At 32.7% G+C, this 15,142-nt stretch overlaps 1 protein-coding gene across 4 annotated transcripts in view; it reads right to left on the minus strand.

Moving 5' to 3' along the window:
• Positions 1-711: 711 nt before the first annotated feature.
• Positions 712-15,142, minus strand: part of LOC149903833 (uncharacterized) — a 196,154-nt gene continuing 181,723 nt past the window's right edge. The window contains exons 1-3 of one of the 4 annotated variants that reach the window (XM_090108294.1): positions 2,198-4,123; positions 1,822-1,919; positions 712-910 (exon numbers count right to left, since the gene is read on the minus strand). In XM_090108294.1, the coding sequence (XP_089964420.1) occupies positions 823-910; positions 1,822-1,919; positions 2,198-4,123 (2,112 nt within the window). In that variant the 3' untranslated portion in view covers positions 712-822. Of the gene's footprint in view, positions 911-1,796; positions 1,920-2,197; positions 4,124-15,142 lie in introns of those variants that run through there. The other 3 variants (XR_016457362.1, XR_016457361.1, XR_016457363.1) reach the window with 3 other exon arrangements.

Genomic DNA, 15,142 nt, shown 5'->3' on the forward strand with positions numbered 1-15,142 from the left:
AACAATTTGAGCTATAATTTCGTGTAATCGATGAGTAATAATTCAACTATTTTGTTGAATTTTTGAAGAACTCGTGTGTTATGAATGAGGTTTTTAACGCAGTTTTAAGGTAATTAATAATTTTATTTGACTTACCTTACTTTTCGGTGGTCAACATAACATAAACCAAACGTGGTCAACATAAAAAACAATAACTTTTCAAGTAGGTATAGATAAAGTAAATAAATTTTTGGTAAAAAAATTGACCTCAAATCGGTTTATTCGTTTATGGTAGGAGCTGTGAAACTGATAAAAGTTATGATGTTGTAAAATTCAACAAAGGGATACAAAATTTATAACATGTTTTCTTCTTGATTATCCGTGACAATATGAGATCAATTAAGATATGAAACAAACCTTTATATAACCATAAATAAAACCACAACAAATCTTATACAAAACTATAATTGCCAAGCGTATTTGCTTACTCTTTAGAAATAGAAAAGGCAGGATTCGAACTCGTGTCCATCGCTCTTCAATGAATGTCTTCATTTAGACTGGTAGGCAACCAATGACTGAATTTTTCTCTAATGATGCCACCTCATTATTTAAATGTTCGTAATAACATCATAAATTATATGTAATAACATCTAACAATGTTTATAATTTAAATTCTAATTTCTATTTATGTATCTATCTATCATTCTGTTCTCTCAAATTATTATCAATTACTTATGTACCAAATTGTACCAACCCTACTATACATTTTGCGAACCCCAGAAAAGCGCTAAACGCAAAATAAAAGCACCTAATTGATAGTGTATAACTTTATTGTCTGCGCCATTAGCGGCTACTGCACAAATTAACACATACAAAATTACAGTTCATGGCCGTTGGAGTCTTGACATCGGGATCTGCAACAGACATTTTACTTTAATGTTATGTTATAGATAACAAGAAACATACATTAGTAAAATACAATAAAAAAATATCTCACAATAAATAGAAAAAATATTTTTTTGAATTAGCAAGTCATTATCATCAAACGAATACAATGCAATTTTCATTGTAAGATAGATTATTATAATGTTTAATTTCCTGCTAATAAGCAGAGTAAATATTTCCAATGTTACCTTGACTCATTATAACCTCATTATTGAACATAATGATACAAACAGAGTATTAGTTAAGGTTGAAATTCTTCTATATTATTATAGTTTAGGTAATATATTCTATTTCTATTCAACTCTAAAAATTTAAAGATTTCATAGCCCTAAAATTGTGTGCTTTTACTGGATGAGATTATACAATTATCCATTATTCATACATAAGTTAAAAATTCGACTTCATACCATCCCATGTTCATTACCATACTAAAACAATGCGATAATTACCTAGAGAAAAGTAAAGAACATCGATTTAAATGCGCTGAATGCTCGCTAATTTAACATTTGCAAATTATATAATTACTAGATTTCCGCCCGCGGCTTCGCCCGCGTTTTCAAAGGAAAACCCGCATAGTTCCTGTTCCCGTGGGATTTCCGGGATAAAACCTATCCTATGTGTTAATCCAAGTTACCCTCTATATGTGTGCTAAATTTCATTGTAATCGGTTCAGTAGTTTTTACGTGAAAGAGTAACAAACATCCATACATCCATACATCCATACAAACTTTCGCCTTTATAATAGTATTAAGATCTAACACCAAGTGTTACTTCCTCTTTAAGGAATCACGTAAAAACTCATACCGTATACAAAACTTATACTCCATGGTTAAACTTATTTGTATTCTCGTCTTATAAACAAATAAACATACCATACACAAAACTGCTCAGAATTGCCGTTTCGCTTGAATCAACCTCAACAATCGGTTCTTTTGCTGCAAAGGGATGCGAGGCACTTTCAATGAGATCCCTTCTTCGTTTGAAGTGAGCGACGGCTGAAAAATAAAGATTATTTATGACTTTACAATTTAATATTATGTTATAAAGAAAAGTCGAAATGTGCTCAATCATTTTATTCTTTCTTTTGGCCCATCGCCTGTCTTATAATCAATAAATATTATGGTTCAACTTTTACATATTTGAAAACATTAATCGAAACTTGTATACGGGAATTTGTGGAAATACAAATAATTCTATGAAAAAGAACCTGTCAAATATTCTCGGGCTACACTATACGACAGGGAGCGTATGGATATTGAGAAGAAACAGAAACCATTTCTTTAGCAGCCCTTCTACAACACGCCGGTATGTATTCGCAGCAGGGATGGTGCACACAATCTGGTATAGCGTCACAGGGCACAGACTCCGTGCAAATGACGCGACCTATACACTTCGGTATCATCAAGCAAGGCGGCTCATGTCGACACACCATTCTCATTTTAGCCTTCACTTGGGTACTCGTGTCTTCTTTGGCTGTGAGCGTCATGAATTTCTTCGAACACGTATGCACTTCTGCACACTTGGGACTATGCGAACACTCCACCTCTTGCTCATCTGTTTGCCCATCAGTAATCAAGCATTCTGGCAACTTTTTACACATCGGCACATGAACACAGGAATCTCGATACTTAGCCTCATGTTTAGGCTTATAACATCTGCGCACTACTTCGCAAGGTGGATCGTGGTTACAAATGCTTTGCACGATTTTTTCCGTTTGAAATTCTGGGAGACACTCTTGCACGGCGTCCGGTGGCTGATATTGACACCCATTTTCAATGTATTTTTGGCTTTTGCTTTCATCTCGGAAGCTAGATCTTTTGCTTGAGCTGAGGCGCCACACATTTGACATTCCGGTAGGTTTTGGAGGAGGTAAGTTAAGACAGCCGTTGATTAAAATACATGGGGGATTGTGAATACAAAGAATTTGACCTTTATATTTATCCATTAAATTTTTTGTTATAACGTCATGTGGCTCTTGGCAAGACGTGGGCGCTTCGTCTTTATCTTGGGATTTTGTATTGGTACATTTACATTCTAATTGAGCTTTCAGTTTCGGCGGTGAGCTTGGCATTTCGCCAGTACTACGAAGTTTTGGGGACATCGGTTTTTCATTACTTCCTTTTGGATTTAAAATCTCACAACTATCAAGTGTACAATGGGGTGGAGAAGGCGGTTCACAACTACATGGCTTTTTGGATTTAGATTTAATTCTATCCGCTACATAATCCCAAAAACTTGACGATGACGACGGAATTTTCGCTTGTTCTACAGAATGTCCCGATAGATTTTTTGCTTGGCAAGAAGAATTTGCATAAATCTGATATGGTTTCATGTGTTTTGAAGGATATTGCAAATGTTTGTTCTGCTTCACTTTTGGGAAGACTTGACAATTAACTGATTCGTATTGTATTTTCTTATTTTTCGTCTCCTTATTATTATAAAGTACATCGTTCTGAACTCTTTCTGGGATGATACTTTCAGATCCGGATGATGAAGTAAGGCAACATCGATTGATTGATGGGTTTCTGTTCATGGAATTATGTGACAATGGCGAGTTTTGTTTACTAGTTTGATGGTAGCGAATAGGTGCGTCATGTATATTTCCCACAAAAGCAAAATTTGGTTGAATAGCATAACATTGACGTGTTTTATTTAATTTCTTGATTCGTCTCCGTTCACAATTCGCACATTTAGCGGTAAGTATTGGTTCTCTTTCTTCTTTTTCTTCTATTTCTTTGGGATAATTTGATCGTCGGAAAATGGTTGAAAAGCGCGGCAAAACTTTATCTAGCAATAGTGATTTCGAACTCATTTTGGCAATGTTGTGTCGGCTGCTCTGATCCCCTCTGCTCTTATAATAATTATTTTCTTGACAAGTCATTTGGTGGTTTCGTTTGCAATTTTTATCAGCCAACATAGCATGTTTCGATTGTTTGTAGGCTATCATCTTTTGAAATCTTTTTGTGATATTTCCTGTTTCGACTTGACAGTTATGACCTTGGGAATTATTGCCACTCATTGAGTACTTCTCCCTCTGATCAGTATTGCATGCATTATTGTTAAAAAGTCCGTGATTTCCCCGTTTAGCAGATACTGGTGGTATATTAACTGGATATTCAAAATCTGAACTATCAGAGTACCTTTCAACATAGCTTGCGCTTGTTTTCTTGAGAAAATTGTCTACATAGTTTCTATACATCTTTGTGCCTTAATATGTTTACGTTTCGAGAATAGGTGTGTCGATATTGCATATTTTTTTTTATAATTTTTTGTTACATTTTTACTATGTTGAATTTATTTGCAATTTTTGTCATTTTGACATTATTCTCTGTCAGTCTATCATTTTAAAAGAAGATAAGTGAAAAAAGAAAGAGTATGATTGAACTTATAAAAGGTTTTAATAGCCCTAATGAAATTAGTTTCTTATTATATTTTAATGTACAGTAGTTGCACGTACATTTACACAAAAAAGGGATCGTGACGAAATGTTACATAGTTTTCATCGGAATTTAACGCTATAGGTATATCAATATTCAATTGAAACTAATCGATTTTTTCTAGTACCTTTTCAATTATTTTACAAAATCAATTCAAATTTTTCCCAACACAGACAATTCCCGGAACTATTATGGCTGAAAACGTTCGAAAAAAGTCCACGGTTTTTTGAAGCGGTCCCTTAAAATGTTTGAGAGTAACATTTAAATAGACGACTCAACGGATATCGTTGTAGGGACGTAAAACAATGAACAGGGCCCGGCATTATTATTATAGAAATTAAACGTTGAATTAATATGCAGAGGTGATACGTCATGCTGGAAGCGACGGGAAGGGGTGTGTAGCTAGAGCGAATGTTGTTGGTACTTTCAGTAAAAAATAAATATGGTTATTTTTTTCTTGGCATGATCTAATATTATGATAATTTGTCTAGGATTATAAGAGGCGAATAATTGTTTGTTTATTTATGGTATTGGAAATTGCCAAAACACAATGTAAGAAGCCATTATTATATGCAAAAACGAAACACGAAAAAAAAAATATAAGGTAAAAATTGTGTTAACATTTTATGTAGTTGTTGTTTATAAAATTCCATGAGTTTGCAATTCGTATATTGTTAGTAGTGTAGTAGTAGTATAGTGTAGTGTAGTAATGTAGTGTAGTGTAGCTTTCATAGTTTTTGTTTTCATAGATTTACCGTAAGATATCACATAACCGATTTCAACGACCAAGAACTTCCAATCCAGCTACACAGCACAAACAGCGCGTCACACTATAAAATAATAGGAAAAGAATAAAAACCGGCCAAGTGCGAGTCGGGCTCGCGCACAAAGGGTTCCGTAGCAGCAAATATAATAAATTACAGTTAAATCAACCTATCTCAAAAACTATAAGAGATACTTTGATCAAACCAAAAATCGTTGAAAGAGTTAATTAGCATGCATCACCTCTATTTTTTTTAGAATTTTATACCCCGTAGTTATAAAAATAGAGGGGGGGGGACATACTTTTTACGACTTTGAGAGCTGATATCTCAAAAACCGTTCACTTTAAGAAAAATGTTTTTTAGAAAACTTTATATCATTTTAAAAGACCTTTCCATTGATACCCCACACGGGTATGTACATCGAAAAAAAAAATTTCATCCCTCAGTTACATGTATGGGGGGCCCCACCCCCAATTCTTTTTTTTACTATTTAGTGTCATATTTTTGTAGCGGTTCATACAACACATATTCCCATCAAATTTCATCACTGTAGTACTTATAGTTTCCGAGTAAATCGGCTGTGACAGACGGACAGACGGACAGACGGACAGACGGACATGACGAAACTATAAGGGTTCCGTTTTTGCCATTTTGGCTACGGAACCCTAAAAAAAAAGCATGGCAAGGTGAATACCAGAGCACGCTCTAAGCCAAAAGGGTTCATTTAATGGGGTAACCACCCTAATCATAGGTGATTCTTTTTTTCTTTAAATTAAACGTGGAATAGCTATTAAGTTTCGGTCAGCTAATGTTTAAATTGTGAGGAGAAATTTCGTTGGAAAGGAACTATTGGACTTTTGGGAATAATTTGATCTATATTTACGTAGATTTTTATATTTTAATAATGTTACTGCTGAATCGTATTTCATCATCGATTATTCCTAAACATATTCATTTCTTTTACGTTTTCATACATCGTAGTTTTAGGTGATTCTTAAATATTTAAGTAGGTAACAGAATACTCTTACTTACTATTCAACATAAAACATCTAAACAGAACCACATTTTAACCGGTTTTATAATCGGTTTATTTTCCCAACGTTCGATCCACGATTATTCCTGTACAGTCTATACCAATTGTATAAAATCTGGATGTTTTTGAACATGTGGCAGTCACATATGGCATACGGACCTTGGTTTCATTCTCAAGGTTAGAACGGTGTGAATTGAGTAAAACTTTGTGTCTTGAATTTGGACTGGTTAGCCAAGGTTTAAGTATTGACAGGGAAAGCATCGTGTGAAGAGATTGGTAGGATACAAAGATATTCTTGGCTATTGAGTACCTACCTATTTGGAAAGTTGGTCATATTATTAGTAGATATATGGAATAGGGCTGATGAATGATTGCTCGTGCGAAAGAATGTCAATAAGTAAAACATATTATGAAGTAGGTCCATTTTTTGGATTATCAAATAGGTAGTTTATGTACCTAAGTTAAATTTTTATATTTCATCTGCTATAAAATGGTGCCATATCACAGATTATGTTTATACGTAACCCATATACCTAAACACAGCGTATGTACCTATGAGCTTTTTAACCAATAGATACTAGAGTTCATCCCTGTGGAAATAGGAGTTTAGAAAAATGCTTGGTTTATCTCATATTATGTATATCTGCAGGTAGGTAAGTATTTCTGATATGGAAGCTGATACTGCAAAATATCTGCCCCTACCTACATCTTCAGGTTCATACGTCATACTAAGATATAAATTATGTATTTATTACTAATATACATAATAATATTTAATATGTATAACAGTCTACAGTTAATTATAAATTGATAACCTACATTATTAGATATATATGAGTCCATCAAAAATTTGATGTTTTTTCCTTATAAAATTTACATATTATTAATTGTATTTAATGACATGCAATAAATATCAATTCCTTTGACGTATTTTAACCTGATGAATGGATTATTATTATTTGTTTATAATATATTTGTATTTAAAAAAATACCTGCTATCGTAGGTATAGTATATATATAGACTTTATTTTCATGAATAAATAGAGCAGATTTATTGATTTACTAGCGGTCCGCCCCGGCTTCGCCCGTGGTACATATTTCGCAATAAAAGGTAGCCTATGTTCTTTCTCAGGATCTAAATATTATCTGTGCCAAATTTCATCAAAATCGGTCCAGTAGTTTATGTGTGAAAACAATACATACAAAATATACATACATAAACATAATATACATACATAAAATATACATACATACAAACCTTTCCTCTTTATAATATTAAGTATAGATAGTATAGAATATAGATAAATAATCAAAACCTTGACCTGTAAAATTTTAATCAATTTTGAAACCCTCGCTTTCATACCTACTAGAAATACGAAAGTAGCTCTGTCTATTTGTATGTCTCTTCTTCACGCCTACACTAATAAACAGATTTGGATAAAATTTTGTAAAAAAAATTGCAGGCGAAGCCGCGCGCGCGCGGGAAGCTAGTTTCAAGAAAAGTCATGAAAATTTATTTTTCCAATGTTATTTTCGCTAACTCTATACATAGTCTTGGAGGTTGGACGTGAAATAATATAATTATAGCTTAATTAAAATAAAACATAGAACATAATATAATATTAAATAGAACTAGTGCTTTATAAAGGATTACGTAATTGAACATTCACGAATGACGAGCTTGATCATCAACACAAGGTCACTGATGCACATTCTATGCAACATATCTTATACATGAGTTCATACTTGATTGATTTGCTATTACAAGCGATGCTCAATGTACCTATATTCTTGGAATACATATATTATGTTTATCTGTATTCTAAGCCTATATCTTCTTCTTATATATAAAATTCTCGTGTCACAATGTTAGTCTGCATACTCCTCTGAAACGGGTGGACCGATTCTCATGAAATTTTCTGTGCATATCGGGTAAGTCTGAGAATCGGCCAACATCTATTTTTCATATGTACCACGGGCGAAGCCGGGGCGGACCGCTAGTTATAATATATGTTTATGCATATTGTATCACTATTCACTACATACTTAGTACCTATAAAACAAAATCGCTTTCGCTGTCTCTACACTTACCTTACTACGGGTATACAATATACATACAACTGCGCAACTTGATTTACGCAAATTGTTTTTTCAAACAAATAGTGATTTCCCAGGAACGTTTTAGTGCTATGTATTATTATTATAAACGTATTTTCGCTTTTCGAAGTATAATTGAATAAATAAATGTTGTTTATTGTACTTTAACGTGTATTTTTTGTAGAACATTTTATAATCTGTTCCTTCTTGTTCTCCTTTGATGTGCTTTATTTTATGTCATTCTTACTATTAAGACAAATCTGAGAATACTGCTTAAATTAATATTTATATACCAAGTCGAATTCTACAGAAAAAAATTGCTACTTATTCGAAAATAGCAAAATCATAACTCCTTCTTTATTGATATTTAGTCGAGTGAATAACATAATTAAAATGTTTATTAAAAAGCATATTATTCAACTATAACTTGTTTACACAAAAATCAAAACCACTTCGTTTTTATTCATTCATAATAATTTAAATATTATAATCTAATACAAAACTTACTAATTAGTAGCCACGAAAACAGAAATTTCAATATATGGAAGAATCAATAAAAATAAACTTGTTTTGTTACTTCTTAACATTAATTTATTCGTATGAAGTTAAATTGGTTCTATATAATAAAATAATGATGATGAGATGGTTAATACAACTAAATTAGGTATAAAATTAATTTATCTATTAATATATCAATAAAGAAAATTATATGCATTGAAATGCTGTGATTCTGTTGTGAAGATGATTCACATAATTTTCATAATTATTTAAAAATAAAATAGATATTGTTTTTATAAGATATTAGGTATATAAAAATAGAACTAATAAAATTATTTTAAAAAACTCTGAACGATTTTCCATCTTATCGGGAAAAACAATAACATAATATAAAACTTTCGTTTTTTACGTGCGTTATACAAACCGAAAGACATTATTAAAAAATTAAATCAATTAACACAACGAGTGAATACAGGTGACAAAGCTACTATCGAATAAGAGTGACAAACAGACAGAATGGTGTTCTAGCCAGGTGTGATATCAAGGACAAAATTGTCGTAGTCTTGTAATATTATAATTTGTCACCTGCCGATTTAGATGTCGTTAAAATAATAGATTGAAATTAATTTTGTTAAAATTTCGGTTGGCTTCGTGTCCAACCAGTCAAGATAGAGCTCTCTATTGTATGGTAGCCGCAAGGAGAATAGGTCAAGTAATAGTGGATAGGCTTAGCAATGTATCCTTTGCTAAATTCAAAATTTAAACCAACTAGTGAATATCACATGCTCGAATATAACAACAAAAGTATAACGGATAAAGAAATAAGCTTTTTTCCTAATTGTAAAGATGCTTACTTAAATACAAATTCATCATGCATTTTATAATCTCTATCTAATTATCTACCTAGTCACTAAAAACAATTTTAATGATATTTTAAACTTTTATAATAGCACAACAAGCCGCGTTACAAATTTCCCAATAAAACCAATAGCTTTTCCCTTCACGATGTTTAATATTTTAAACCGCCATTGTAATTACAATAGCATAAATAAAAAACCAATTCCAAATTCAGACGTCGGAACGTCAATTTGATTTAATTTGATTGGACGAGCTCCCCGGGGATGTGACGAAAACGAAAATCGGGGAAAATAAAACTTTTATTGCATCACACGTGTTCCACGACCAATTTATATAGAGCTACCACCGCCCGCACGCCTCTTACAACTAACTAGCAAAAACGCGGTAACTGGTAGAAGCCTCAGGGGTCTATATAAACTGGACGATGTTTGCTTCGTAAGCCGTGCCCATTGAATATTGAGCTACCGTTTGCCGCGCGTTTCATTCAACTACGCAGCTTTATAAGCAATGCGTAGTACACGCGTAGGTCTTGTTATATTGGTCGGTGGGATATAGGACGTGTGGGGCAACCAATCATGAGCCAATGTCGCGATTGATTCGCAAAGGGCGATTTGGCAATGCTCCTTTCTACGGGGGCGATTTTTTTTAGATTGTGGGTGGGACCCGTCAATAGATAACCGATACAATATATGAAGTTCGATGATAAATGTATGGTAATTTAATAGTAAACGGATTATCGGTATCGATGTGACAATATGGTCCCTACCGGTGCCTAATCGTTAAATTTATTCACACATTTACATATACTCAATCTACGCACACAAAACTCCTTGAGATCAGTGATCGAATATAGAATAAGCGTAGTACACATTATCGTTGAATAAATTTGAATTTCGAATCAGGTTTGGGAGTAATCAATTGTGTAAAGCCGCGTCCACACTGAGGCAACGAAATGCGAAACTTTTCCCACGTTTCAAACAGTGTATGCAAATACGCATCTCGTTGGGAATCTCAATGTGAACTCGGAAGCTAAGATATTCAAATTTGGAACATTGTGTTCGAGCTATTGTGTTCCAATTTTTTTTTAATTCTCAATCCAGCCAGTACCAGTAGTTCTTGGGCGCTAAATGTCAAATTGTAAATATAATTTATTGCGTTTTGTTTTGATCGTTCTCACGAGATAGCTAACCGATTAAACTTAAAAGGAGATCATTATTGTTATACACACATGGGGCTTAAAGGATACGAAATACAAGTACAAATTAGAACAACGTGGTGTAATCTATATTCAATACGCGGTAAGGTTATTTTATTTGTGTAATTAAAAGATCGCAAATGTTTTTAAACTATAAAAACCTTACATGCCTGACATAAGCCGGAGTTTTACAGCGAAATAAAAAATACTTTTACAGTAACGCATTGAAATTAGTGTAAGAAAAAAACATTAAAGCAACCATAATACCCGTAATTAAGCGGTATTAAGTCCACAGATAATATCTAGACGTCACATAAAACCTCTTTTATCTGTTTAAGCAATAATTTAATTATTCTAACACAACTATAAATCTTTAAAGGAATAAAAAGTTATGCCCACGTATTCGGGTATTATACGAAGCGACTTTTTGATATTTATGACGGCTTACGATTAGGTATCGTATTGTAAAATTTATAGATCTTCAGAGGTCAAGGGAATTAAAAATAGAAATTGGGAATAATATATGTACGTTAATTTATATTTTCATGTATATGTAGATGTTTAATTATCGCACCAGTAAATTTTAATTTTATTAATAATTAATTACCCCCCGTCGTGTCGCTGCGATGTGGTTTTGTACTTATGTTTTATAACCGTATTTTTATAGAGTTTTTGACTTTGAATTTTGATGTGGAAGTTAAATAAATTTGGTCGTTAAATTTTAATGTAATTTTTTTGTATCGTTTATCAAATCTTTGCGTAGCCAATTAGACAGTTTTAACGGACATCCAAAGGGCTTTCTATATCATGATCACTTTACACGGATTATTACCGTCAAATGTGGCTACTTGACCTTTACTTGGCAACTTGACCACACCTTCCGTTTAACAACAAAATATCAAATTTTGTAGAATTGAAAGCAAATTGACCTAACGTATCGATGTTGGTAGGTTTTTAAAATATTAATTGGCAACATATTTTAATTTTAAAGCGGTAACGCTGTTGGTTCTCGCAATATAACGTATCGAAGTGTGACTGTGACTAAGGATCTTTTGCCGGTGTCAGTATTATTATGTTTGTAGAGCTTAAACTGCACATCTCAGGTAAGTACAGTTTTGATATGTTGTGTAATAAACCCTAGAGATTGATTTTACAGTGGGAACTATCCAATTTTAGGCTCATCTGTCGAAATATTTGCTTGGGCATTGATGCCTCAGGTTAGGTCAAGTTGCCATTCACCGCTGCGTGGCAACTTGACCGACGCCTAGGGTTGACACAAAAAATAACGTGACTGCATTTTTTCCTTTTTTTATCTGTTTCGAGTTTTGCATAGTAAAATCAATAAATTTGCTGCAAATTTCGGACAATCCAGATACTTATACTCTCTTTGATGACAACGATTTAGCATATTTCTAATGAAAAATAAATGTTTCCTTACCTATTAATAAATACCTATAAGTATTAAGTAATATACATATACATATGTATTAAATTTAGTTTAATAAATAAATAGTTCATTAAAATTTGTGTCTTATTTGTGACAACCCTATCCGACATGTAATGCTTTGTATGAAATCATTACAAATCTCGTGGCAACTTGACCAGGTAGCCAGAGCCTAACAGTTTATTGTAAAACTTCGGGCTGCAATATTTAAAAAGTCGAAGACTTAAAAAGTAATAGCAACTTAGCCTAAAACAAGAATGTTAAGCATCTACCTATGAAAACTGATGTGCAAGGTCAAGATACCACATCAGTGTCAACTTGACCTGTATTACGTTTATTTGTAAATAATGTCAGATTCAATATATTTTAAAGAAATACCTAGTAAAAGTGAATGATGAAATCATTCATGACATGAACAAATCATAAAATGTTAATAAAAGTTTAACATAAATAAGTTAGCTAAGAAAAAGTAAAAAAATGTGGTCAAGTAGCCACATTTGACCGGTACATGATTATTATGTCATTTTGGAATGAATTAATTACATTCATCTTCACCACGTATATTAGTAACCCTTTTAGGTTCATATAAATCGTCTGAACCTAACTTTTATCATAAATGTGAAAGTAACTCTGTCTGTCTGTCTATTCTTCACGCCTCAACGTCGGAACCGATAAGGATAAATTTTGGTACAGAGATAGGTAAGTTGACCTGAGAAAGGATAAAGGACAGTAGATAGTTTTATCCCGGAAATCCCACGGGAACGGTAACTATGCGGGTTTTAAGTTTTTCACTTTGACGCGGGCGAAGCCGCGGGCGGATAGGCTCTAGTTTATAGCTAATAATCTAAATTCTAAACTAAAATCATTCCTCATCACGACAAGATTTCCTCGGCGTAAAATAAGACGTTTCTGGCTCTTATTCTTTTATAAAAAAAAAACCTATAATATTATAAATATTTAATGGTAACGAATCAGATATAAAATATCGCATTAAAATTGGTTCAGTTGTTTCAAAGTTTAAACAGGACTACCAAAATAAACAGCTAAAAAGTAACGATGAAATCAAACGAAAATACCTAGTGATTTAGTGAAAAAAAATAATAATAAAAAGTTTGTAGAGTACCAACTGCTTAGCACGTTTTTTTCATTTCCTGCAAAATTCTCTCAATGATTTAATTAATTTATTTTTACATGCATATTCAATTAAGTAGCACTTATTCAAACATAAGCAGATGCGTTTCTTTCTAATTATTCAATATAATACTTTACGATATGCAAATTACCAAAAAAACATTGCAAAAAATGGCAAAAAACAGGCAGATGTTAAAAATTTTAACGGTAAATTTTTTTGTGAACTATAATGACAATTAAAATATAAAAATAAAAATACCCTCGTTGTTTTTTTCTTAGTAGCCTAGAAACCTAGAGAAAAAATCAAATATGCAAATGAGTGAAACCGGGCACGAAATATTGTATTAAAACTATACAGGGGGTGTTTTTTGTCGGTAACGTACGTTTAAAATGTATGAAAGAAACGGGTTGCATTCGTTCCGATAAAATCGTTCTAAAGCTCACATTAATTTTGATTATTATCAAACTATTAACGTAGAATGATTGCCTATTTGGCCTACTAAAATACTGGGTGATTATTAACTCAATTTGTATTCTCGTCAATCAAAAAACTTTTTTTTGTATAAAAGTACAGTTATATATATATTTACCTTATTTATAGGACAAAATTCCTGTAATAGTAGTAGACGGAATCATCCATTAGGTATACACACTTTTTATCATATTTTGTCTGTTGCCATGTTTTCACCATTTTATTAAATTCAACAAATTCTAAAAATTTTGGGTCACACTTACTTGTATACTCTACTAGTTAAAATTCAATCCATACTAATATTATAAATGCGAAAGTAACTCTGTCTGTCTGTCTGTTACTCAATCACGTCTAAACTACTAAACCAATTTTCATGAAATTTGGTATGAAGATATTTTGATACCCGAGAAAGGCTACTTTTTATCCTGGGAAAATGACGCCATCCCGGAAATCCCACGGGAACGGGAACTATGCGGGTTTTTCTTTGACTGCGCGGGCGAAGCCGCGGGCGGAAACCTAGTTAAAAATAAATCTATTTAAAATTTAATTGATTGCGTTTTGATTGACATTGTAAAGCCAATCAAGAAGATAATCATATGTCTAATAGCCACAATACACGAAAGCGTACAAATAACAAATCCCCGATTACGGAAATTTCAAAGTAATGCGTAATTACTTGAATTATAAGGAAAAACACGGTAACTGACTCATGGATTCCTACGCTAGTCGGACCATGAAACGCTCCAATTGTCATGATTTTCTTATAAGAATTCTCGTAATTACAGATTATTCCACTTTTTGTTAATATGCGTAGATACGAGTGTGTTGCATTATTTTGTACATCTTCAACATTAATTGTTTTAACGTGGAAAGTGTTTTAAATATCTACTGTATTTCATCACAATTTCATTTTTATTTAATAGTCACAGCTCTATTTGATGTAGTGTGATGAAATAAACGTGATTAACTTGTATAGTTCTTATTTGAAATGATTGCGAAATAATATTGCCATAGATAAAGTCACGTGCAGTTCATACTTCCGTTCTATTAAAGATAAAAAATTTTAATATAAATATCTGTTCTCCATTCTTTTATTCATATCAAGAGTAAAAATAGGATATCTATAGTTTTTTTTTGCACTAAATAAAGTGGTCCGGGAGCCAGCAGCAGATTTTATGACCAAGTTCCTCTCAAGCGGTAATTAGTATTAGTATTCTGAAGCCTCGTGAACGTCAGCTGGAGCTCGGTTGGGGGGATGAGCGGCTGTAGCCTCCCACGCACGTAGGAAA

Source organism: Colias eurytheme, chromosome 12 (assembly GCF_061535395.1).
Source record: "Colias eurytheme isolate Ceu_HAF_F1 chromosome 12, ilColEury1 Martin Lab GWU primary, whole genome shotgun sequence".
Lineage (NCBI taxonomy): Eukaryota > Metazoa > Arthropoda > Insecta > Lepidoptera > Pieridae > Colias > Colias eurytheme.